General features: G+C 43.8%; 1 protein-coding gene across 2 annotated transcripts in view; it reads left to right on the plus strand.

The window, feature by feature from the left end:
* The window catches only part of dgkb (diacylglycerol kinase, beta), a 72,502-nt gene that overhangs the window by 37,911 nt on the left and 7,043 nt on the right, over window positions 1-27,548 (plus strand). For both annotated transcript variants that reach the window (XM_061049816.1, XM_061049817.1), the window contains 3 exons: window positions 6,932-6,996; window positions 22,309-22,399; window positions 24,132-24,327. In XM_061049816.1, the coding sequence (XP_060905799.1) occupies window positions 6,932-6,996; window positions 22,309-22,399; window positions 24,132-24,327 (352 nt within the window). The remainder of the gene's footprint in view (window positions 1-6,931; window positions 6,997-22,308; window positions 22,400-24,131; window positions 24,328-27,548) is intronic.

Below are 27,548 nucleotides of genomic sequence, written 5' to 3' on the forward strand. Positions count from 1 at the left end.
GAGAAAGAAGCATATAGCACCTTTTTTTTTTAAAAACCACACTAAAGTTAAGTTTAATTATCGGGACAATCGTCTCAGTCACAGGATGGAAAAGGTGCCAGTAAACAGCTTAACCTAAAAATAAACTTAAACAGAACAAAGATGCAATCTGCTCGTGTGCTGTGCACCGACTCACTGATTCGACTTTGCTAATATCTATTTTTATGAACAGGACACAGTGCTGGGGGTAACAGCATAACAAGTCAATTTGTTTGTTTTGATCACATTCGTGTTAGGCCTTTATTGAGATGTGCTCAAACCTGAAGTGTGTCTGATTGAGAAACAGGCCGGGTTATGTGTTTTCACGGGGTTACGCAGCTTCCAGCATCCCCCTCCCCCGTCCATCTCCACCATAATGACACTGATTTTACGTAGCTCATGTTAGCCATTACTGATAAATGTCAGGGGGGAAATATGGTAATTGACATTTGCAGGTGGTAGAGGAGGGAGCCTGTGGATGTTGTGAGTTTTCCTGCAGACTGTGGCAGGGACGTAAGTGATGCATGGCCTCTCAAATGTTAGTTGAATAACACCTCCAGCCGGGGCCCCTAATGGCCGCGTTAGAGGATGTTAAAGGACAGCTCTTGTTAACATTGTGATAGAGGAGAACAATGGCTGTCATCCGTCTGCAGGGATGAACATATGGGGACGTTGTTACAGTGTGACTCGGAGTGATGATCCTCGTGTTTAAGTGCATTAATTCCACGGAATAAATGTCAAAAAACAAGTTAGAACTATATTCTCCGTGTTATTTATTGTGACCGGGGAGGGGAGGCCGCTTGTCGACAGCTATGTCTCTTTAACTTTATTTAAAACCAAGTTTTTTTAAAGATTTATTTTTGGGCCTTTATTTGAGAGCTAGGACAGTGGATAGAGTCGGAAATCAGGGAGACAGAGAGTAGGGAATGACATGCAGGAAAGGAGCCACAGGTCGTATTTGAACCTGGGCCACCCACTTGGAAGACTACGGCCTCCATACATGGGGCGCGCACACAAACCACTGTGCCACCAGCGCCCCTAAAACCCAGTTTTTTATAGTGTAGACAGAATCTTTATACGTCTTCCCACTCCTTTTCGAACTTCTAAACTTGTTTGGTGTTTAAGATTGCAGATCGAGGAAGGCTCCGACTTGATGGCGAGCAGTAAAGTAATCCTATCGACGCCACACACTTGAATATTATGTAGACAAATAATCAACTGCGACAAGCTGCGAATCAGACCACACCCCCTCTGATCGTTGAAATGGGCAAATCAGGCCCAGAATCTTGTTTTTGGATGTTGATCAGTGCTCGACGTTTTCTCTGCCTCCCAGAACCCTGTTAGTGGAACATGATGGGAGGGGCGGGGCAAGGGAGGGATGAAGGAGGTGTGTCTGAGGAGAGCATTGTTTGATCTGAAAATCTGCTCTGAAAGTCACAGCAAGTCTCCAATGAAAAAATTTGTTTTTTTTCCACAACAAAGACGAGACATCGACGAGTTAAAAAGTTAAAAGTTGATATTTAAAATGCATCTAATTAGATGAGACAAGACAAAATGTTGGTGGTGGTCTGATTTTCCCCCCACTCTGCATCTTCAAAGGAGAGAGGAGAGGTGTGACCATTAAAATGAAACATCTTTGGCGTGTGTGTGTGTGTGTGCTGCATAAAGTCATTCTAACCCCCGTTGTCTTTGCACTGTTAGCGGGATTAGCGCCCTGCAGGCGTGATGATGACAAATGAAGTTGTTTGTGGGGGATTAAGAGGACTTTGAGCTCTCTATGGATTCAAGTGTGATATAATATTTTGTGACACATTTTTGCATCAGATTTTTTTTTTGCCAACGGAAAGCAAAAAAAAAAAATTACAATAAAGATTATGAGACAAGTCAAGCTGGTAATTACCTCAGAGATTATGCAGATGGAGAGCAGATTGTTTCTGTAATGACACCGACGAAAGCAAAGCATCAGCAGTAGCAGCCGCCACGGAGACGAAGCGTCAACACCAATGTATGGAGACGTCAAAGGACTTAACATTAGTGTGTTTGCAAATGTTTCCGTACTTCTCCGGCTGCAAAACTTATGTCCGCATTTCAAGAAGAGACGAGAACAGCAAAAGTTCATTTAAAAAAACGAGAATCCAGGTGATTCAAAAAAAAAAGATTCAGGATCATTTCTCGGTAAATTCTTCCACCCTAACCTTCTGCCACGGCCCCCGCAGGATTGAGAATTAATGTCGCCATCCCTTTGGGAGGATGTGGAAGTGACGTGAAGTGTAATGATCTCAATCAGGGCCAGGGGTGAGAGACAGAACTAATCACAGAGCGCACCCCGCTACCATAATGCAGTCAGTCGCCCTAATGACCCCGGCGCTCCTGTCAAAGCCATTATTCTCCCCCGTAGTGAAAGGCACATCAAAGCGCTGGGGCCCACTCATAATTGGACTAAACTTTGAGCTATGGGAGGACATTACACATGTCCTGTATTAATTTGGGTGCCAGAGTTTTACATTGGTAATTATTCGAAGGCAGCTAGGGGGAGAGAGAGAGTGAAAAACGCCCCGCTGCAGTGAGAGGGTCAAAGCCTGAAGAGGTGAATTTGTTCTACGTGTGTTGATACTTTGACTCACTCATCCTCTTTTAATTGGTTTTGCAACTTTTATCAAATGCAAGCAGCAACCTCCGGTCTTGAAAAATGAAGCGCAAAATCCTGCAGTTTCTCAAGTGTCCACTAGAGGCTGGCTGCAGGAACACAGGAAGTCACATACACACCCATTCAGAAAAGCCTGTTTTTACAGCAGAGATTAACATGTTTAGAGTCTGGTTAAAAAAAAAAACAAATAGGTCTGATTAGTTATTGTCTGTTTAGGGTGAATTTTTATTTTTTAAATTTGTTTTGATTTCATGAACGGAACCTGTTATCCATAGTTAGGCACCTAGCTGACATGATTGACAGGTGGGCGCGATGTAACGGTTTGACAGGAGGCTTAAAACCCGCCTCAGCTCCAGCTCTCAGCCTGTCGTTAGGTTGACTGAAAGTTAGGTTGAGACAGCATTTCCAACATGGCGGCTGCTGCCGATGAGCCCCCCTGCAGTAACAAATGGGTGACATCACTCAGGCTTCATCCATTAATATTTACGGTCTATGATCAAATGACACACCATATTTGCGGCATGGGTTCCAGTTTGACCTGTGGCTTCCTTCCCGCCTGTCATTCCGGCCTTGCATACAACACATTACAGTACGAATACAAAGGAAAAAAAGACCAGAGTATGTTCAAACAAACATCAGGTCATTGCAAAGTCCTTACACAGACACTCACTCTACTTGGAAATATATTGTGCTTTAAAAAAAAATGATGCACAAGTAGAGATGTGGTTATTACAAAAGGAAAAGATACAGTAGGACGGGGGGGCACTGAACAAAGGGTGTGTGTGTGTGTGTGTGAGAGCGTTGATGAGGGTAATATAATCATGTAAATACTTTCTATTCTTCCGGACGTGGATTTCTGCCCGTATCGGTGTGAGGCCTCTTTATTGATGCACTTAAAGCGCGCGCTGCTCGGCTGCAGAGTGACAAATTGCCGTACTCACTCGTGACTGCTTGAAATCGGTGTTTACTGTTGCCGAAGCCGCAGCTGCTCTTGTACAGATCTCAGATAATAGAGCTCAAACCAAAGGGGAGACAACCTCTGCTGCTCCCGCTCTCTTGTTTGCAGCTATTGTCCTGTTTGTAAGAGAATCAAGTTACTACACTCTCTCAGATACATCCATCATCTCGCCTCTCTGGCTCGCGTTGGAAGCGTGAGGTGAGTCTGCGGGGATCGGGAAGGATTCTTTTGGTCTTCTGCTTACAGCGTCTTGAAGAGACATCAAGAGAAGCTCCATTGATTTTTTTTTTTTCCTTCTTCCCCCTCCTCTCTTTTGGCTTTCCCCCTAAATGTGTGTTCAGAGAGCTAGCAGGGGGTCCTCCCTGTACGTGCAGTTTCAATAGTGCCACTCAAAACGGAGCGGGTCAAAACAGATTGCTTCAGTGGAAGTGGGGGGAAGAGGAACAAGCCCGAAAAGTTTACTCCCAACTTTGTCTCACTCTTTCCCTGAGATGTTCAGAGCCGGACGAGTTTGCTGACTTTGTCGAGAGTTTGGTCTCTCTTTTTCCTGCCAGCGTTTTTCCTGCTGACTCCGACTTAGAAGTGTAAATTAAAGGAAATTTCAGCGGCGTTAATCTGTGTCGTTCATTACTCCGAGACTCTGCAATCTGTTGACAAAGTCCTCTGCATACTTTACGACATAACGGACTTCATGCATATTGAGTTTAATTTATAATAAACACCTTGTATGAAAGGTGAGATTATACTTTTTGTTTTAATAAGGTTCTACAAAGACAAAAGTTTGTGTTCCTGTGATTTGTTTGAAGAGCTGAAATTATTAACATGATACAGAAAAGTTCAACTCACATCGATGCTCAAAATGTCAGCGCTCATGAAGAGACAAAACTTTGTTAAAATCTGAGCCGAGTAATGAGTTAGATCACCATAAAAACTCTACTTGGTTTTGATTGAATATAACTAACCAATAAGAATGATCTTTACCTCAGACTTATTTTCTGCTTGGTCACCGAACAATGTTATCTAATTATCTATTATCTAGTTATCTATTATTTTTGAATAATAGATGATCATTTTGTAACATTACGTCGCCTTTTTCTTTATTCTGACCGTTTGATTTCATATTTCGGTTTCCTTTAAAAAAATAAAATAAATCTTGGGGCACCGGTGGCCTGGTGGTTGTTTTGTGCGGCCCATGTGCAGAGGTTGTCGTCCTCAGCAGGCCCGTCTGCAGAAATGGCCGGGCTCCTGAAAGGCTGAAAGTTATAAAAAGACTGTTTTGAGATGCGAGCGTAAAGGTTCCAGTGCATTTTAAAAAAAGTGAAAATAGACATTTAAATAATTTATTGAAAGTTTTTAATCAATGTGAGCGGTAAACATGAGAGACTTCAGACTTGATTTAAAAGGTAGCCTGCTGGTCTGTGCACGTTCCCCATGTACAGAGGCTGTGGTCCTTTGGGAGGGCGGCCTGGGTTTTGGTCCAACCTGTGGCTCTTTTCCTGCATGTCGTTACCTCTCTCTCTCTCTCTCTCTCTCTCTCTCTCTCTCTCTCTCTCTCTCTCTCTCTCTCTCTCTCTCTCTCTCTCTCTCTCTCTCTCTCAGATATACAGAGCATAAAAACTTCCCGCTGCTTCTCCATGCTCGTAATTCAAAGTGCTTCACTCGAGACAGCAGAAATATCACAAGAAAGGGAAAGAGAAGAACATTAAAAAGAGGACATTACAAAATAATGAAATGACACATTTGAAAATCAAATGAAACAGTGACAAAAAATACGCTCTGACCGCAATCCTTGCGAACGTCGAGTCGTTTCATACTGATTGCAGGGCGCTCACGGCTCGAAAGAATGTACTTCCGGGCCCTGTAGCCAATCATTGCTACTCGGTAGGCGCCAACCCATCCTCGCGCCGGCCGCGATTGCGCAATATCGCCGCTCTGACAGCGCCGACATCACGAAGCAGGAATCAGGTTTCAGGCTTTACACACAAACGTTAACGCACATCCAAATGGTTAAGTACTCGGTGCTGGACAGAAAGCAAAATGGAAGACTTGAGTCTGCACACCAGAAGCTGCTCCAATTGGCTTTGAATGAAATCTATCACCACCCGTGACGTCTCGGGCCCGAGCCCTTCATGACGTGTCTGATGTGTTGGAGGTTTTGTGGAATGGTTCCTTGATTTCAAAGTGAGCCACAGCGGCTGAATTCACAGCGACCATGAAGGTTCAAAGTATTCTCTGTTTTATTGAAACAGTATTCATTGTTTAAGTTCACTCCGGGTGTACCTGACTGTGTAAACTCTCGCCTACAGGCTGAGTTGGCGTTGGCGTTGACGTACGTGGTGAGGCGTCGCTGTCGGTCACACCATGAACATATGTTACATGAACTGTTTCACGTTAGCGCCAACAAGGCTGCACTTGGTGCCGCGGGTCATGGGGAGGGGGAGGGGGAGGGGTAGGGGGGTCGAGGGTGACATATAGAGAAGCAGAGAGAGGGGGGAGGTTGGAACATCTCGGTTGCCGTGGTGTCTGCAGCATCCTGTAGGTTAGCTTGCGAGCTGTGATTACTCGAAATGTGTGTTTAATTAATTAGCCGGTGTGGAGACGGCGTGCTGTTCATCAGGGCGTCTGTCAATACGTCTCCATCCCGGCCTCAACCCACGGCGCCACCTCCTGCACGCCGCTGTTTTTCTCCTTATAGAAACGGGACTCTGGGGACATCAAGGTGTAGCAGCGCTGAGAGACAAGTTTGCAAAGTTAGCTAATGAGGAAGAGGCGGTCCTGGTTGTTATGAGACGATTCAGTTATTATCAGAGGACTTTGAGATGTGAGAGTGCGGCTAACGCTGACCTCCCAATGTGAGGTACAGTAAAATCCAGGTCCTGTTTTTTGGAAGTCTCTCATCAAAGTCCAGAACATGGCGTTTCTGTGCAGCTGTGTAGCTCTTTTAGTGCCGTCTGTTTTCACCACTTGAAACACGTTTTTTTGTGTGCGGGCCTCTCTTATTCTTAAGTGATGTGCATATAACGTATCTCTTTTTTCTAAAGACTGTGACCCAGCCTGGTCTGCTTCTCTATGTACTCCAGCAAGTTTTGTAAAGGGGCCATTTGAAAAACATGATGATTTGTCCAACACACTCTTAACATGAAGTCATGAAATGTTTTCCTGTGTTTTAAATAGTTTACCTGTTTTGTAACAGTGTTTGTCATGATGGATGTCGATCCTGCTGGCTGCAAAGGAATCTACCTACAGGTACTAATAAAGTGAACCTGAACCACACCAGCTGACCTGAAGATGTCCATCTTGTCTTTCAGGACGCCTCCATCGCACATCGTTTCCACGTGATGAGGGAGAAACACCCGGAGAAGTTCAACAGCAGGTATGTCTGTTTGCTCTGTAAGTAGGTGTGGTCGTGGTTATGTATTAACCCAACGACTCCTAAATGAGCCGTCCTCAGCGTCCATAAAAGCATAAAGTCAGCCAACAGAGGGTCCGATTAGTTCAGGTCAACTCGGGCTACCGCACACAACAGATAAGAACCAGGGCAAGGGGACGGAGATGTGATGAAGTGATGACAACTTCTTTCTATCTCTGTTCTCCTTTCTGACATTCTTTTTGTGTTCCTCCTTTTTGTCCTTTTTACCCTCCTTTTAACATTTTTTTAAGGAGCAGGAGGGCAACATTAAGGGGGGGAAAAGCGAATAATAGTCATACATTTAGGAGAATGAAGTTGTAATGGGGGGAACCTTACGAGACAAGGAGGGGATGAAAGACTTTTGAGTCTGTCTGTGGAGTCCTATAGACTGGAAACTTGAACGCTGAAGTTTCTTGTTGTTTCAAGAACACAGAAGCTGGAAGTGATTAATCTAGATCAGGGATGGGCAACAGCAAGGGCCACATTCATTTAATTCTCAAAATTGTAGTATACAAAACGATTACAGTCAATTGTGTCTCAAATTTAACTCGACATATACCAGTGATCAAATATTATTATGGACATATTTCTGGTTTTTCAGGATTTCATGGCAGATTTTTTTGTCATGTTTTCTTCATGGTTCCAATTCATGTGTAAAAATTGACCTGAGGGCCACGTTTAGGGTTGATGGGGGCCGCCAGTTGCCATCCCCTGATTTAGATCAATCCTGGGAATCCTCCAGAATTTAATCCTCGGGTAATGTGCATACATGTCGTCCTGTCTGTAGTCTTCATTTAAGTTCAAAATCACTGCAGTCTCTAAAGAAAGACGTCACTTTTCTCCCTTTCTGCACAAACAGAGTAAATGAAGAGCGACTGTGTGTCGTCTCCAGGATCACTGAATGTATTTGTTCTGCAGCTCCGCATGATGAATGAGCACGCTTCATATTCAGCATGTGTGATGATGCTGCGGAGATGCGTTCACCTTTGCAGATGAACAAATGTGGCATCTTTGTCTCCATCAATATTTAACGTCTCCCATATGTCTCCACTAACGCCAGGGAGTAATTGCAGGCCTAATTGAATTGTGCTTGGCTAGTTTGACATCCTGGATCAGTCAGACTGATGACACACAGCCTCCTAATAATCCCATTTGTACTCATTATCATATTTTACCCCGGTCTTAGTACAACATTTAGCCAACTATCAGTCTGCTGGTTGTTGCTCCTGCATGTAGAGAGAGCGACCAAATGATCGGATGTTGAGGAGTTGCATGAATATATGTAGGCCTTGTTGTTTTATGGAGGCTTTGCAGACGTGTAGGAGAAATAAAAACATAAAAGAGAGGCTGTGAAGTTAGCAAAGCTGATTTTTCTGATAACAAGAAGACAGGGTATGATGTTATTGTTATTGTTCACCAGAAAGTAGAAAAGTCAGCACACTGCATGTCTTTAAAAGGAAGAATGTGCAACTTTTTGATCCAGTAGATGTCGCCCTTAAAGCATGAAACCAAAACAAGCTGCTGTTTGGCCACACCTCCTCCATACTGAAGCCTCCACTCTCCTCCACTCGTCTTCAAACGATGGACTTTGGTGCAAGTGGTGGACAAAATTGTCCTTTACTCAAGCTGCAATCTCCTGTGTCCTGCGTTGTGGTGTTAGCATGCTAATGTTAGCACTCTGTAGTTAGCTCATAGCTTCACATTGTACATAAATTTACACAGAATGAGCGTGATCTAAAAACTCTTACTAACATCCAAATAATCAGTGAGTATGTTCTTCTCTCTAGTCCTTGACTAAAACAGCTTTTATTCACAAGGGGAGGAGCCGGCCGTCCCGTCCATGTAAACACGACTCTGACAACAACACAGCCAGCGGGACTCGAGCTTCTCACTCATTGTAGACAGTCAGGACTCATTGAGACATTTACTGTACACAGGATAGACTGGATTTATGATTTATTTATGTTGCACATTCTTCCTTTAATGTCTTTGCATCGGGGTAGAGCATTACAGTGAGTTCTTAACAGGCCATGATGACTTAGAAACTCTAAATTACACACTTGTCTGTATTATCTGATACATCATCTTTGTCTTCACTATAGCGGCAACCAGGTAATTATTCAAATGTAAGCACTCTTTATGAGTCATTATGGTTTTGGAAGTTTGACTTTACTTAGAAACTCTTTTGATATTCACTTTTTTAAAGGTCCCATATTATGCTTTTTCTGGTTTTATATGCTCTTTAGTGTGTTTTCCAAGTGTCCTGTGCATGTTTAGGCACATCTATGTGCAAAAATTCAAAGTCCACGGAAACGCGGCTTCTCCTACCTCCTCCTGTTAGCTGTAGCATTAGCCACATGTAACGCTCGGTTCTAGCCCCCCCTTGATAAAAATTTGTCAGTCCGACGTCTTTGTCAGTGTGAGATCACTGATCTAAGCCCATTGGCTCATTGTGGCAAGCCCTGCAGCTCATGTTGAAATTTCCAAGAAGCGTGCTGAGCAACTGACCAGTAATGACAGAGCGGATCGGCAGACCAATCAGAGCAGACTTGGCCCACGTGGGGTCTAACAGTGGGGGCTCAACAGAGCGTAGCTGACGGACTCAGAGCGTAGAGGGAGCAAGGAGGAGCAGTACATGAAAACAGACACTTTTTTCGGACTTTATCTATTGTGAACGTACAAAAGTAGGTACATAGATTAAATATACAAACCCCAAAAAGGGCATAATATGACCTCTTTAAGTAAAGAAGCATTTCAGAATAAAAGCACCTGAGGCAGAGGTGGGCATAAGCACTCTACAGTACAGGGGGCGCTATGCTCTCGCTCAGGTTGTCCACAGTCCATCTTTGCATGTAAGAGCGCAGTTTGAACGACAAGGGAAATTGAATTTACCAGAAGTTAAAGGTGCAGATATTTGTTTTTTTTAACTGACGTTTGCCAAACTCTGCGTGTTGACGATCCGCTCCCAGAGGACACACAGACCGCATCGCTGTTGTTTTACTCGTTTTTTTTTTTTTTTTTTTTAAAGCCGTTTGATGAAAAATTATAGATAAGAGATATTTAAAGAAAATGGTTCTGTCTGTTATTTGAACCCATGAATAATTCAGGAGGGGGAATGGGTTTAGGATCTCTCTATTACACACTATCCTTGCCGCTTCAATAATGCATGATTATAGTTTTTCAAGGTAGCAGAGATTTTGTTGGATTTGTCCAAAGGGGCTTGGTGTCCATTGGGAGTGTGTGGAGGACTTATCACCGAGTCATTTCCCTGCCGCTCCGGGCTCTTTCTCACCAACTTCACTGACAGTGGAAGAAAAGTGCAGCGTGTCTCAAGGCGGAGTCTTTTGATTTCACTCTCATCAAGTCGGCAATAAGAAGGCCTCTGTCTGGAATGAGGGAAATTATTAATGAACAATAGCAGTGTTTTCTGAGGAGATTTTAACAAGCTCTAATCAGACTGAACATATTTCAATATCAGTAAAAGCAGTGAGAACTCAAGCTTAGCCATGTTGGTACAAATAGACTTAAAGGGGACATATTATGAAAAATCCACTTGAACAGTGTTTTTGAACATATATTTGGTGAGTGTCTACAGACCCACAAAATGTGAAATAAACCCATCCAGTCCTTTGTTTGTGGTCTGCATAAGTCTTACAACACAGAGAAAAATGCTCAGTTTCTAATTTGCTCTCCTTGTGATGTCACAGTGAGATTCTGGTTAAAAAAAAAAAAAAATCCCCTCCCCTCCCCTCCCCTGATATCTCCACCCATGGACTCCACCCCCAGCCTAGAAAAAAACTTTTGGGCAGGTCCGCCATTTTTATTCTCGCTACAGAGGAGTGATGTCTGTGGGGAAAACTCAGGGGGGGCTCATTGCATTTAAAGAGACACACACACCAAAACGGAGCGTTCTGAGAGAGCTGGTTTATACAGGGTCACAAACCTCCTCTGGTGCTTGATTCATGTTATATTTTGACTAAAGCACAGCACAGATGTTTCATTTAGACCACAGGGGACTGTTTGAAAAGGTGGACAAGGGGGATAATATGTCCTCTTTAAAGAATAATTAGTAGCAATAGTTATAATTGTTTTTCTAAGTACTCAGAGACGCTTAACAAAGAACAACAACAAAACAAAACAACGAAGAAATAGTGTATGAGAAGGACAATGAGGGCAGAGTTTGTTAGTGACTGTAAGCGATGTTGAAGAGGTGAGTTTTTAGGGATTTCTTGGGTTTTATTCTGAAATCGACTGTTCCTTGTGTGACTTCCTGTCCGGGTCGTTCTATTCTGTCCAGCTTGACGCGTGCTTGCAGCGAGCTCCGTCGAAAACAGACGTGCAGCGTATTAGCGCACGAGCAAGCGCTCTGTAGTGCGCTGCGCTGACGGACTGCGGCGTGCACGGTCTCTGTGGAAATTGGCAGTTCCACCCCTCGTAAAAACGGTATAATATCTGAGACGCCTTAATTTTGAAACTCCGTCTGCGCTCTCTGGTCAGTTTCAAAGTCAAAAACGGATTCATCAACTTGCACGTTTTCTGTGCGACTTGGATTCAGAGACAAATGTCACATTTTGAATCATGAGGTTTTAATGTGACAGCAGTAATGTCTGCTCACTTCCTATATGCTCCAAATCTTTACATGAAGTCGCCGCGTTGACCTTAAAGAGGCTGAATATTTAATCAGCTTTAATTACAATCTAAATAGCATCATGTAGCTTTTCTTAATGATGAACTGAGGATGTTGTTGATGAAACACGGGGTCATACACTCCCCCCCCCCCTTCATTCGTTCCTCTCGTTCTATCCATCTTCTGTATTTGCACCTTGGGGTGATTACCCGGGTGGAGGTGTGAAGATTTGACACTCGGCAGATAGATTCATTTACTGCCACTGCCGGACCTGGAGGTGATAATGAGGTTGAGGATTAAAAGCAGACAATCAGTCGGCCCGTGACGAGGTCTACACGCCACCCCCTCCCCCATCGAGCGCCTTGTTAAAATACACTACTCCCCTTTTTTTTTCTCCTCGTTTTTTGCTGATCTCCCATGTAATTACAGGCTAATCTCTGACTCTGAGGGGAGCAGACGCAGAGAGACAGAGAGAGAGAGAGAGTGAGAGGGAGTGGGGTTAGAGAACGGAGAACTTTGTGCTTTCGGATTCTTACAAACTGTTTGTTGTTCCTGATCGGCAGAGTTGTAGATTTTATTTCTTGGCTTTCTGCCTTTATTGGATAGAGTTTGAAACCAGGGATAGAGAGTGGGGAATGACATGCGAGAAAAGAGCCACAGGCCCAACCTGAACCCAGGCCGCCGGTCCAGAGGTCCAAAGTGTCTGTACATGGTGCGGGACCCAACTGCCAGGCCAGCCACGCCCTGTTTGTTACCTTGTTTTTTCCACAGTCTGGGGCGATAGATGGTTTGGGTCTGACTGGCTCAATTCATAAACAGCACACTGTGTTTTTTCAGTCGATTTCAAGACGTCTAAAAGTGTAAGCATAATCAGAAGCATAGCTGAGTTGACCGACAGGTGGATGTGTTGAAGCTGTTTGTCAGGAAGCTAAAGGCCTCTACTCTAGCTCTTTGAATGTTTCTAGATCGACTGAGACAGCATTTTCAACCCGGCAACCGCCATCGTTCTGCTTCAAAAGTGTGCTGGGTGATGTCACTGAGACTGCGTCCATGTTTTATACGGTCCATGATCTCTACCTTCGTCAGGTTGATTCAATCCTGTTTTTCTTTTCTTTTCTTGAACAGGATTAAAGGGAGCTGGATTACATAATCCTTGGTAGAGGGAGAGTGGATTTTCATATCAGGATCTTGTTTATCTGGACTAAACCTTTTGAACAACCGGGCGCCAAAAAAATCAGTCGTGGACATTAAAGACTGCTTAATCAGAAGACCTCCGCTCTGCGAGGGAGATCATCAGATTCTAGTCCTTTCACCTGCAGGGTTAAATCTGCTCTGGCTGCACCGGCGATGTTTGTTTATTCTGTGGCATCAATCATGGCGCCTTGATGTTCCCATGATATTTACTCTGCATACACACGTCTATTTTTGGTCCTGAGACATCTAACACCGTCACGGCGCTCCCCACGAGCCGCTGTGCCCCCGCGCGGCCACAGGCTCTCGCTGTGCTGTGTAACCATCCCGAGTTAACCTTTCCTGAAGGCACAGGGAAGCCCAGGCATGGCGCTCTCTTTAGCATAATGAGTGTGTTCATCAAAGAGCTGCCACGTGCTGGATGGAGCCGCCGGATTCACCAACACACACACACACACACACACACACACACACACACACACACACACACACACACACACACACACACACATCAACACACACATGCTAATGTACGTGTGTGAGAGCTTCCTGCTGAGCTGGGAACAGGGCCACAGGTGACGGCACTCTAAATTACACATGCACACACACTCATTTACACACACACACACACACACACACAGATTCACATGCATGGTGGACGTCGGCAGCGGCCGCCCTCGGACCTCATTTGAGGATGAAATCGTTTCTGTGACCAAAGTGTCATCTATAATTAATGACCACTTGTGTGTAATTTAGAGAGATCTCACCTGTGGCCCTGTCCCCAGCACAGCGGGAAACACACACACACACACACACACACACACATGTACACACACAAGCCAAGCAGTTTAACTCAAATGAACTTAGACACACAAGGCTGTGCACAGATAGAGGCAGGGCGGAGCGATGTGAAAGACGGATGGTAACGAATTGACAAAGTAACCCTGACATTCATAAACTGAGGAGCATGTCCAACTGAAGATGAATTCAATTCTATCAGATTCACAGCACACAAGAGGGCTGAATTACTTCTATTTATATTTAATTACATACTCAAACAAACACCGTGTTTCGCCCGCATGGCTTATGAGGCCATACAGGCCAAATTGTCCCTCTTGGAGACCCTTAGAAAACAGACTGCGTCCTCTGTACAGGTGTGACGATGTTAAGAGGGTGCATTGGTAAAATAGGCAAAGGTCACAGCACGCTTCCATTCTGCTCGTTACATAGACAGAGACGCTTTGCAGAGCTTCCACTCCTGAGTTAAATAGCAAGGTAAATGGACCTGAGCTTGTGTGGCACTCTTCTAGTTTTCTGACTACTCAAAGTGTTTTACACCGACACATTCACACACTGATGGTAGAGGCTGCTGTGTAAAGTGTCCATCAGTATGAACTCATCACATTCATTCACATTCACACACCGCCGTCAAAGCAGCGGGAGCAACTTGTGTGGTTAAGTGTCTTTCCCAAGGACACATCGGACATGTGGCTGCAGGAGCTGGGGATTGAGAGATGACCAACTCATGTGATGATACTATTTAATCAAGGTAATCGGACACATCCTAAGTAACGTTTTGCTCTAGACTGTGAGCTCTCGATGGTCCTAAGTGCTGTTCTTAAACACTGCTGTTAACGACCCCATCTTGGCTACCTGCAGTGGGGGCCTTTGTGCATCACTGCTCGACTGTAAACTTCTGTATTTTTGCTGGTGGTGGTGTCAACATTTGACAAATATGTTAAACTCCCCATGTGTGGCGATGACGCATTTGACCTCCTCGCTGCTCCAGCTCGATCTGCGACTCATCTTGGTGTCCGTTGTCAATATGTTAACCAGCTAGCTAAGTTGGCGTCCTGGAGCCGTCCCACAATGCAAAGTAGATAAGCATGCATGGCATTTGCTTACCTACAGTGGGGACAGGAAGCTGGGACTTGATGGCGCAAGGACAGACCTGTGCTTTTGTTTTCTGTACAATATTGCAGCATGGACCTGAAATAACCCAAAAGGAGAAATGCAAATATGTAACGCTTCTTCATCTGATGTGGAACAAAGCAAACGAGCCACTGGTGTGAAAGCAACCGAAGATATACAAAAGCCCCCTCAGTCAGAGGCTTCAGTCTCAGACATACCTAAATAATCTCTCTTACTCAGGTAATTTATAATACATGTGAGATTCAGCCCTCTCAGTGAAATCAAAACAGATCACTGTTGACTCCTTTCTTCGCTCTCCAAAGTTCAAGGCTGAATTGGTGTTGCTCTCCCTGTGGAAACTACCAGACTAAAACTCAAACTAACTTCCTCTTGCTGATGTGTGACTGGAGGTGCCAGACCTCTGATAAACGCATTGTTCAAACACCTCCAGCCTTGTACACAAAATGAAATCACTAATTAACAGTACTCCTTTGTTAGCATCACAACAGGTTCCCAAAATGAATGATGATCTGCAGTCCCTGGCAGGTTGATGACATTTAAGAAAACATTAAAAAGCATACATGCAGCACAAAAACATAGACACAAGAACACATAAACATAACAAATAAAACAACACAAGTGTTAGTTAAAACATAACACATACGCATGGAAGCAATTGATAAAGCAGCACACAGACATAAAATAAAAATGTGTAACAAATCGCACATTTAAATACATGAGCATTTAAACACAGACAAAAAAGGTTGGGACTCCATGTTACACCTGAACTTTGCTTTTTTTGGAGGTTATTTTGGTTTTTAATCATCCAGCATTTCCAATATGGCGACCGCCTCCACAGAAACAAATGGGTGACATCACTGAGACTATTTATACAGTCTAGGGTTGTACCCCTTGGGGACCTTTGAATGTTAGAACAGCAGTATGTGGAAATGGCTCATTTCTGTGGTGCAACATTTCATTATTTAAAAAAAAAAAATATATATATATATATATATATTTATATATAGCTCTGCCCCCTGGTGTTTAAATCATGAATTACAAGTATTTTCATGTCCTGGTGCCCAAGTACCTCAGACAACTTTTAACACTGTTGTATTATGGTGTGTATATGATTTTACATTAATCTCTGTGCTTATGAAAATTAATTTGCAGTCCTGGCTTGAAAAGTATATTTGGCCAGCTTTATTATAAAAGCATCTGTATGTCATTTCAGCAGTTATCTGTGCGTCAGTGTTCCTAACGCTGTTGGATGTTTTAAGGCGGCATCAACAGGATTTAAAAAGATAAACCTTGTGCAGTGTAGTGCAACAGAAACAAATACATTTTTCAAACGGCTCTCTGCAGCTCTGAAGGCAACACCATGCAGCTCGGGTCGTTTCTCAAACCTGCCAGTGTGAGCCGCAGCGCTCCAGGCGGTGTCATGTTAAACAAAACAGTGCATTGATGCAATGCACAAAGAGTTGGTTATGTCAATGCGATATTTATCACCTCTGATCAAGAAGAAATTAGTGTGAAAATAAGGTCGTAGATCATTGTGGGTGAGATTAAGTGTCAGAGGGGAAGAAAAATCAATGGTTCTGGTTCCCTGCCGTTCAGTGTGGCCGGTGGAAAGAGCATCTGAAGCTGTGGCCTCAGGACAGCGACGCCGCGCTGAAGCTTATCGTGTCTGACATCCTTTAATATGGTGACCGACCAGCACACGGCTGATGAACGTGAGTGCATTGTACAGATTCAGGCAGTCTTTTTCTTTGTTATTCATCGTGTTGTCGACAGGTGTTTGTGTTTTTCTTTTACTCAACCGTACAGTTTGTATATGTCCCCTTCTTTCTCTCTGATTTGTTTGTGCAAATATGATACACCTCTGTGGCTCTGGGAACCTGAGCCAGTGTTTTCTTATGATGTCCGAGCAGTGACTTCTACAGCTCAGGTGATTGCCCACCGCTAATGTTAGTATTGCGGTGCAATTTGCATTGATACACTGCAGGTAGAAAACACAGCAGAGGCCGACACAGAGAAATGAAAACCTACAGCTTGCTGCTTCCCTTTCTGAAAATACAACTCTGCTCTGAAAAGGGAATCACCTTCTCAGCTGCACTGGAGCTTAAAGTCAGGCAACAGTTAAATAAAATGGGCACTTTTATTGCACTGACTGTAAAGAGAGGTTCTCTTAATCTACCTTATGAGTATCTTATTCAGACGGACTAATCATAGGTCAAGCTGGCCTCTGTTGAAGACGCTCCTCGCAGTCAGTCTGTCAGAGGAGTGGGTGTTTAGCTTCAGTCTGCAGATAACAAACGACAATCCAATCCGGCCAATCAGAAGCTCCTAATTACCTAATGAACAGGGACATGAGGTGATTTGTTGCCATGGAGCGCTTGTTAGGTTAAGTGGTGGAAATCGACAGGTCGGTCCGATGTGCCTCTTACTGTATCTGATCTTACTGCGTGCTCTAGTTTCATGACTTTTAGCTCCTGATGTCCCAAGAGCAGCTTTGGTTCTGCTGTTCGATAAAACAAACCCGGAGCTCTCTGTCAGACGGAGGGACCTGGGACTGTTACCTTGGGTTAGAAGAGATTTTTTGAATGCAAATCAAGTAATTATTTGACTCAAACGAGGTTGACTCGTAAAAAAGATACACGTCAGACTGGAGACTGCACTTTAAGAGTATTTGCCTTCATTTATAGGACAGCTGAGGAAATGTGGGGAAGAGAGAGAGGAGAAGATAGACATCACAGGCTGGGAGTCGAACCTGTGACTAATGCATAAAGGATATTAGCTTGTGGGGCGACTGCTACCAACTGAGCTAAACCAGTAACCTGAGGTCATTATTAAAATAATACTCTAAAGATTTAGTAATGCATTTATACAACGCTGACATTGGGCAGTTTTGAAGAATGTTTCTGAATTCACCTTGAAGAGATGTCATCTTTTAATTCTGCACATTATTATTGTTCTGCCCAAGACATTTTAAAGGTCACATGTTCTCCTCCTCTTCAACCAGTTTAAATAAGTCTCAGAGCTCCTCAAAACATGTGTGTGAAGTTTCTTGTTCTGAATCCACTCTGATCCTGTATTTGATCATGCCTATAAACCCCTCTATTTCAGCCCTGCTCAGAACAGGCTGTTTCTGTTTCTGTACCTTTAAATATGTAAATGAGCTGTGTCTGACCACGCCTGCTCTCTGGAAGGGCTTGGGTGAATCGGGCTTTCTCGCTCCATGTCCTATTGTTTACGGTGAGAAGGCAGACTCAGAGGGCAGAACAAACACCTAGCTGTGGGAGTGTCACCCACCTGGGGGAGGGGCTACTGCCCTTTGTGATGTCATGAAGGGAAAATCTCCAAACGGCCTGTTTGAGCACACATTTTCTGAAAAGTGGAGCAGGCAAAAGACGGAGAGGATGGACAGACTAGAGACACATAATAGTGTTAGAGAAACATGGTGAGGTGGATCTTGCAGAATATGTGACCTTTAAGATGCATAAAATGAAGCCAGGACGCTGCTGGATAACACACGTTTTCTTTCTCTAATGTTGGCATATTTTGAACTCGTACTTTTTTTTTGTCACATGGAGAGAATCCATCTCACTCATGTTGAGTCTCCTTCAAAACGTCCATGGTGATCAGTGGAAACATAACTTCTGAAACACAAGATCAAAACCAGCTTCAACTAAAGGGTCAAGCTATTCAAAACACTGCACGCACTTAAACTGGCGTCATTCTCGCTCTCTGAATCATTAACCACCCGTTTTGAATATGTTTTTCAAAGTAGCCACCTTCATTTGCTTGTTTGCAAAATTGCCCCGGGCACTCGTTTGTGTTCTCTTCTGACTCCTGAGCCTACAGACTGATGAAGATGAGGATGAAGATGGGTTACAACAAGCAGGGATGTGTTGTTGTGGAAGCCTCTCAGCATGGCCCCTGTCCCCCTCCTGCCCCCCCCCCCCCCCCCCTCTCTTATTGACCATGTTGCACATAATAAATCAGCTATGAGTTGGGCTACCTTGCAAGTACCCTAATGAAAGCTCATTTATAAAGTGGCTAAATGGTCCTGACAAAAGTCCTAATGAGGAAATCAATAATTCAGTGATTGTTACTCTTCTTACACTAATACGTCCCTCTTGTAGCGCTTTGACTCCAGCTAAGAGAAGCCCATTTGTTGTCGTGTTCAGTTCTGCGTGTCAGCAATGTTGTAGGTTATTTTTTTTTCTCTACTTGAAGCTGTGAGATAAATTGTCTGTTGTTGTCTGTTGGTTCTTGGAAAGATAGAAAGCCTTTTTTTTTTAAATAGGTGGTACTTTGTTTTGGTGCTTCAGTGCCTTGACGTTGCTTCACATGATGCAGATTTTATGCTGCCTACGCTTTCTCCCTCATCAGTGTTCTGTTTTTAAAGAGGACATATTATTCCCCTTCTCCACCTTTTCAAACAGTCCCCTGTGGTCTAAATGAAACATCTGTGCTGTGCTTTGGTCAAAATATAACATGAATCAAGCAGCAGAGGAGGTTTGTGACCCTGTATAAACCAGCTCTCTCAGAACGCTCCGTTTTGGTGTGTGTCTCTTTAAATGCGATGAGCCCCCCCTGAGTTTTCCCCGTAGACATCACTCCTCTGTAGCGAGAATAAAAATGGACGACCTGCTCAAAAGTTGCTGGGGGTGGAGATCATGGGTGGAGATACCAGGGGAGAGGAGGGGAATTGTTTACCAGAATCCCACTGTGACATCACAAGGAGAGCAAATTACAAAATACAAGTGGATTTTTCAGAATATGTCAACTTTTAAAATCTCTTAACCCTCTTCAGTCATCTTTCTTCTACATGTCTTCTTTATATGTCACTGTCCAAAGGTTGTACACAACATGCAAAAGTAAAATATTGTACAGTGGTTTACAATACAATTCAATGCGGTACATCACATGTAATGTGATACGCTATGATACACCAGGGTCGTATTATCTTCTTTGTTTTTTTAATTCTGCATTGAAGCAAATTGGTATCTATCTTTTTTGACCCTACTAACCAGTAATATGTATTAACCTAGCATGTTTTCTTCCGAGCGCTCTGCCTTATTTGTGTGGCCGCTCCAAGCGCTTTCAGAAAGGCGCTGTTGACGTCCCCGGCGCTCTTTTCCAAATGTGTAATTTTCCCCGTAGTTTTGCCTCCTACAGATCGTGTCTTGTACCCTCATCCTCTTTAATCTCTGTCTGATCGGGGAGATAAACGATCTCAAATATAAAATATGCAGTAAAAAGTAATGGAGCAGTGTCGGTCATACAGCGGCCGTTGTCAACAGCCTGTTGTCATAGAGACAGGACGGACGTGCAGCGCTTTCTTCATAGTCATGCAAGAGCTCCCGAGCGCACAGCCAGCGCTTTTCTACCCGGAAAAACGCTGGGTAGACACGGGGTCGTAGTTTCCACTTAATTCCAAATGACCTCTTTTCTTTTTGTAAACTTGGATTGTGCTGTCCCGTATACATCAGTTAGAACAATTTTCATACAAGACTAAACAGATTGCTGCATCACATAACACTATAAAATAATGAAGATCTTATAAATGGGATGCGACAAAGGATCAACACTCCAAAAGAAGTAATGGTATCAGTGGAGAGAGTTGATAATACAGCTTAGCAGTATGCAGACAGATGGTGACTCAGCCGTGCGAGGTCACTGATCATCAGCCTTAGCGATGGGAGTTTGTTCTGTAGGAAGCCGGAGAGCAGCACCCCAGTCCTCTGTTAATTACAGGGGCAGGTAGATTACCCTCTCACACCCCTCACTGGGCCCTAATGTCGGGCATGGGTACCCAGAGTCCACCTCGTGTGCTCCCTCAGATGCTTGTTAACCAGCTTCAGATTCATCATCGTGCCTCAATGTGTGATTAACGAGCCACATTATGAATTCTCTGAGAGATTAATGACTGCATGGTTTGGTCAGCGGTAAATATTCCAGGTGTATTTCCTGTGGAGTCCTTACAACTGATTTTATTTTCTTGGTGTTGTGATAACTTTTTCGACTTTTAACGTTTCTAAAACCAACAACTAGACTTTGATTTGAGACGTAAGAGAGAGGCAGCCATGGAGTGCATCGTTCAGTACTGTTAAAAGTCATGAGGAAGTGCAAAAGCCTGCAGTTCCTCGAGTGTCCACTAGAGGCTGGCTGCAGAAGCACAGGAAGCCACATACACACCCATTCAAAAATACATATATATTTATTTTTACAGCAGAAACTAACATCCCGCCTCAGCTCCAGCTCTCAGCCTGTCGTTAGGTTGACTGAAAGTTAGACTGAGACAGCATTTCCAGCATGGAGACCGCCATCGATGGGACTCCAAAGCGCCCAGCAGGAACAGACGGGTGACGTCACTCTGTGCTTACATTCCCTCAAATATTTACAACAGTTATTAAAGCCAGATAAATCCTTCATTTTATAGTTGTAACGGGACGTGTGTCTTGTAGCGCCATAAGATACATGACATGTTTATCATTGCCGTGGAAACACCAGATCGCTGAACTTGAAGAAAGCTGGAACTGCTACTGAAATCTGTATGTGCTGCTGTGATAGAAACGTCAGGCAAATTAAACTTGAATATATTAGCTTATAAACATATGACAGTCAACTCAGGGTTCGTTTTTATCGGGGGTTGGGTTGGGGAGTGGAGTGGAGTTTTTAAAATGAGTCACTCCTTTGATTCACCGTCAGCCTCGACATAATTTTTTGCAGTTGTTTTGATTAAGAGCCCCCTGGTGGTGGAAATTACATTTTTGCCTTTATTAAATAGCACAGCTGTAGAGAGACAAGAAATTCTGAGAGGAGAGAGTGGAGGGGGAGGGGGGGGGGGGGCAGCAAAGGTCCGAGGTCGGAATAGAAACCCATATCCGCTGCGATGAGGACTATGCCCTGTGTACATGGCGCGCGTCATAACCGCTAGGCTATCGCCGCAGCTAAACATGTGAATTTCCTCTGTTGCCATCAGGACGTCGTAATGTTTAACCTGGGAGATGCTCTAAATCGTTCATCGCCTCTTCCTTAACATTACTAAATGATCCTGAGGTTTTATATTTTTACTGACTTTTATCCTTTTACTCCCACAGATCAGTTTCTTTTTTTATCCTTTTATGACTGAACGTTTAATTGTTTTTATCCAGTCTGGTTGTTTACTAATCAGCGTTTAACATCGGGATCTGCTTTCAGGTCCTATTTCATATTTTCAGCTCTTTAGTATCATTTGTCTTCTGTATGTCACTGTGTTTTTTATTTCGGTTTATGTCCAAGCTGCTCCTAACCAATTGCCCCAAGAAGCATTAATAAAGTTGTTTAAATTGGATTGAAAGCATGAATCAAACGCCTTTTAAAAAAGAGCCTTTCTGTCTCTTTCTTCTCTTAAAAGCGCAGTGTGTAGGGGGCGAGAGACAAAGCAGGAGAGATGCTACGGCTGTACAGAGAGGTTCACATTTTGATGTGGAGAAAACACTCCTATGTTTCCTCTCTTCTCGGTCCCTTTGCAGTTCCTGTTGTCTTTTTTCTTTCAGAACAAAGAATAAGCTGTGGTACTTTGAGTTCGGCACTTCGGAGACCTTCTCAGCCACGTGTAAGAAGCTCCACGACTTTCTGGAGGTGGAGGTAAAAATCTAACCACATGTTTTTTTGAGCTTTTTCGAGCCGTGTAGAGAAGAAACAAAAGCAAAGGGAAGATTTCTCTTCTTTTATGACCTCTTATATTGAGATCCCATGCTGGCTTTTACAATCTGAAAACCTCATTTCACCATCTTCAAATACAAATTTGTAAGAATAACTGTGTCACATAAAAGCATTCTGGTCAACCCTCGATCCATTAATAGCTCAAATTTGTACTGGTTTCCACTCCACCCAGACAAAGTGTTGATGTGTGAAGGCTATCCGCGCACCTCCCCGCCCGTTTCTCACTGCACCTCAGTTCAACACACAGGTAATTAGCCCTACATGACCCTGCTGTGTGTGATATTGAGTGATAATGAAGATGGCGTCCGTACAGTTCATCTTCCCCCTTCTCAAAGCGATCGACACGGTGCAGAGGTCTTCATTAATTAGAGCTGGTTAAGTACCCACAGAGCCGGAGGGGGCAGGTGTAAAGATACATACTGGTATAAGAAGCATTTATTTAGAGTATCAGGCTTCGAGGGTATCACCGGTCACACAGCAGACGACTTTAGAGCTCCTTAATCTGATCAAGCTGACAGTAATGGTGGCTCCTAAAGCAGGTTTAGCCTCAGAGGGAGAAAGAGGTTCATGCTAAGATCTATAACAAAGGATCAGAAGGTCGGGACGGATTACTATTCAAACAGGCACAGAGAGAGAGGCTAAGGTTGTTAGAATAAAAAAAATTGTGTAGTTTGAACATACAAGGAGAAGGCTCAGATTGAGGAAAACGAATTAAAGGTTGGATTATGCACACACTAAGAGGAATATTTAGGCTCAAAGGAGTGACGTACAAACACATGTTCAAACTCATACAGGTTTAGGAATTATAGAGACAAAGATTTGGAATCTGGGGAAAGGAGGTTTTGGCCAAAGCTGGTTACACACTAGATGTTTTTATACGATTTTTGTGGCTAGGCTCAATTCAAGGGTTGGAGCGACCAAGCGGCAACCTCCGGTGTTGAAAATTGAAGCCAATGTGGAAGTGCAAACTCCTGCAGTTCCTCAAGTGTCCACTGGAGGCTGGCTGTGGAAGCACAGGAAGTCACATACACACCCATTCTAAAAAGTCTGTTTTTACAGCAGAGATTAACATGTTTACAGACTGGTTCAAAAAAACAAATACATCTGGTTAGCTCATGTCTCGATCGACGCACACTGTACGGGGGGTGAATGTTTTGATGACTCAACTGTTTTGATTTGATGAAGGATAAGAGTTATTCACAATACGGCATGTAGCTGACCTGATTGACAGGTGGGCGCGGTGTAACGGTTTGTCAAGAGGCTAAAAACCCGCCTCGGCTCCAGCTCTAAGCCTGTCGTTAGGTTGACTGAAAGTTAGGCTGAGACAGCATTTCGAGAGCGAAAGCATATTTGGCTGTGGGAGATTTAAAATAAACTTTATTGTCAGGACATAAAACATCGACAGGTTCAAGCTCAACTCAAAGAAGAGAAACAGATTTTCGGGTCTGGCTCAGACTGGCAAGCTAGTCTTTGTTCAGACAGAAAGACTGTTATAGGCTCAGATTCAAATAAAGAGACAAAACTCAGACTCAGACCAAACAGAGGTTCAGATTGAGGATCAGTGGAAGGTTCAGGCTAACTCAGAAAGCAAAGTTAAGATTCAGAGAACGGTTTTGACATATTCAGTCTTCTTCCTCTTCCTCCTCTCTAAAAGTGTGATGGCGTCACTCTGGACCTCAGCAGCATCTCTTTGGAAGGCATTGCCATCCTCAACATTCCCAGCATGCACGGCGGCTCCAACCTCTGGGGCGAGAGTAAGAAGCGGAGGGGAAACCGCAAGGGGGGGAAAAAGAGCCAAGACAAGAGGACGCCATTGTTGGACCCCAAAGAGCTCATGTTTGCTGTCCAAGGTATCGTAAACACCTTCCATTACTTTAAATACATTTATGGCTGTTTTACTGTTATTTGTCGGCATAATCTCTGCAGTAATCGAACCTAAAGGTCAATCAAGTCTGAAATCAGATCATGAAACATGTCATCTTTGGCCTAGAACATATGTGTTCCCAGAGGATAAATCCTGATCACCCTATTATTACCCTCTACCATTTTTTTTTAGTTTTCTGCTAAATTGCTTACAGTATATCTCATGCTAACACGATGGTGAAAATCATTAAAATTACATGTTTTTTTATCACCCTGTTAACATTATCAGTGCCACTTTGCAAAGCAGCAACCTCCGTTGTTGAAAAGTGAAGCTTTTACAGAAGTGCAAAAGAACTGCAGTTCCTCGACTGTCCACTGGAGGCTTCCTGCAAAAGCCACGGAAGTCGCAGAAATAAACATGTTTACAGTGTGGTTCAAAAGACGGTTTAGCTCTGAATAGCTCACTGTTTATTCATGCACACTGTACAGGGGGTTAATTATTTTATAACTCATCCATTTTGATCTTATCAAGGCTATGAGTTGTGCACAATTAGGGGCGTGGCTGATCTGACTGACAGGTGTGTGTCGTAGGCGATCGTCAGGGAGGCTTAAGTCCCGCCTCAGCTTCACCTTTCTGTCTGTCGCTAGATGGACTGAAAAGGTTGAGACAGCATTTCCAACATGGCGACCACCATCGTTGGGCTCCAAAACGCCACTTCAGAAACTGAGACTGAGGCGACATCCATGCTTTTTTTTCAGTCTATGGTCGATGCCCATAGAACAGTCGCAGACGCTGGCTCCTAACATGGAAACTTGTGTGGTTTGTGTTTAGCAGACTCAACACATTGTGGGAAAATGGTGAGTCATCCACAGCACTTTTGAGGCCCTGTGTATACTGCAGATCACATTTGGTGCACCCTAATGGACAATATTACTGTACATTAAACAGGTCTGACAGGGTAGGTGTCCTTGCTCCTATCAGGTAGATCAAAGACTAAACTTTAGACCAAACTTTCCCCAAGTGCATGAATATTTCACCGACGACAAGGTGAATCATAGCTAGCAGGTTTTGTTTGCAAAGAAGTGGTGCAATCATGTCACTGTTTGGCACTGTCACTGGTGTATTAATGGTCTGTGTAGGCTCCAGTGGACAGGTTCAGTTAATAAGAGCGGACTGAGGGGGGTGCTGGGCAAACCCCTGAATCCATTTACGTCAAAAGGAAGCCCGTCAATGGGAATATATGAATGAATTGAGCAGAATGAGTCGACTGTTCTGTGGTTACAGGTGAGGCGTTGTGAGCCACTCGAACGACTTAAAAGCAAAAGTTGGTGGAGGAAGATTAAACGTGCAAACACATCGACATTCCCAACTCTCCTGCTTCTGTTGTTTACTTTTTATTGGTAAAGAAAATCAGTGTGCTACAATTGTTGTTGTAAGTAGGTATTGTCATGACCGGCTCAAAGGTCGTTGGAAATAAAGGGAGAGACACTTAATTCAGCTGATTTATTTACAAGAAGATAAATTAAACTGCATAAAGTGAAAAGGTTTGGATGTGGGAGGAGTCAGTAGTGTAGGTGAGTGGGTGTGTGAAAAGTGAATTGTGCATGTGTTGGATGGAAACAGAAGATGAAGCAGCCAAACAAGGCGCCTGCTGAACGTCTCTCAGAGCAGACTAAGGCCTAGTACACATGTAGGCGGGTATTTTTGAAAATTTAGGTTTTTCTTCTTTTGTACTGAAAACGCACCTTCTGTAAAACTCCTTCCAGGGTAAAGATGTTCAGAATCTTTGTTTAAGGTGTTAATGTGTAGACCATGTTCTTATAACGTCAAGCTGTGCGCCGCTTTCTCCTCCGTTTGACGTCATCGTGCGACGCTGTCACTTTTGTCTACATGAGATTAGTGCGATGGCATACGTAACCAAGCTAGCGCTGGAGCTAACGTTCGCTAACTAAACGTGTTGACGAGCAGAGACGACCTGAAGGGCCTACGGAGGTCACTGCTGCGTCATACAACACTCTGACCACCAAAACTACCCCGACAACGTCTGCGGTTTTAAGACGAGACCCGGTCGGACTTCGGCTTGGTGAGACGACTTTGAGAATGAAATGGTCACTGCAGAGAAATAGCCAGAAAACAGCCGCCCAGATGTCAACTTTTTACGTGTTTCTGCGTTAACGCTGGTCACTCCTCTCTTCCTGTCTGAGAGCAGTCGAGTCAAACACCACTTTCAGCTCGTAAATCTTTAAACCACAATGCATGCTGGTATTTATTGCTTGGATTGTGACCATTGGTTGTAAACTGCTTTTCCCAATGCATTGTGGGATACTCTGAGGAGACTATAGAATTATGGAAATTATTAGGAAGTCAGGACAACAACAGAACAAACATCAACAGTCAGGACAAACAGAGAATACAAAATAAGAAAAATACAAAAAACAGGAATAAGAAAGATAGAACAGGCAGCTATCAAAATGCAGTTAAAGCTACAAAGCAGCACGAAGAGGGAGACGACACATCGGGTAAGATAATGCTCAGGAGTATTATAACTTTTCTGATGTGATGATGATGAAGGTACAGGTTGACACAGAGGACGGCGGCCTGCGAGGTAGATAGTTGATCCATTTAAAGCCAAACCTTGCTCCGATGAACACTCCATTAATCCCTGAATAAAAATCAATCCGTTTTCAGATTGTGGTTATTGAAAAAAAAAACACCGTCTGAACCAGGGAAGGCACTTAGTTTGAGAGGGGAGGCCACTCTGTGTCGGTGTGTCTGCTTATTGATGTGTGTGTTGTGTGTGTGTGTGTGTGTGTGTGTGTGTGTGTGTAGGGGGGGGATGCCCTTGTGCAAGGTGCCCCTCAAGGTGAGCAGCCTAACTTGTCAGATCAAGAGAACAACGTATTTAGAGGTAAACACAGGAGTGCATTAGCCCAGAGGGGGCACCGCCGAGCATGACGCACAGATCAAACTGTTCACAGGGATTATTCTGTGTGTGTGTGTGTGTGTGTGTGTGTGTGCGTGTGTGTGTGTTGTTGTTGTTGTGGGGTGTGGGTGTGTGTGTAGAGGGTGGGGAGGGAGGCTAGGGGATAAAAAAAAAAAAAAAAAAAAACCTCCTGACCTTTCGAGAGCTGTTAAATCGTCCCGCTGGTGACGCCAGGAGACAAGCCCCTCAGGTGGAAGGGAATGGCTGTGGAGTGAATTATTTAG

The sequence above is a fragment of the Labrus mixtus genome, chromosome 11 (assembly GCF_963584025.1).
Source record: "Labrus mixtus chromosome 11, fLabMix1.1, whole genome shotgun sequence".
Classification (NCBI taxonomy): domain Eukaryota; kingdom Metazoa; phylum Chordata; class Actinopteri; order Labriformes; family Labridae; genus Labrus; species Labrus mixtus.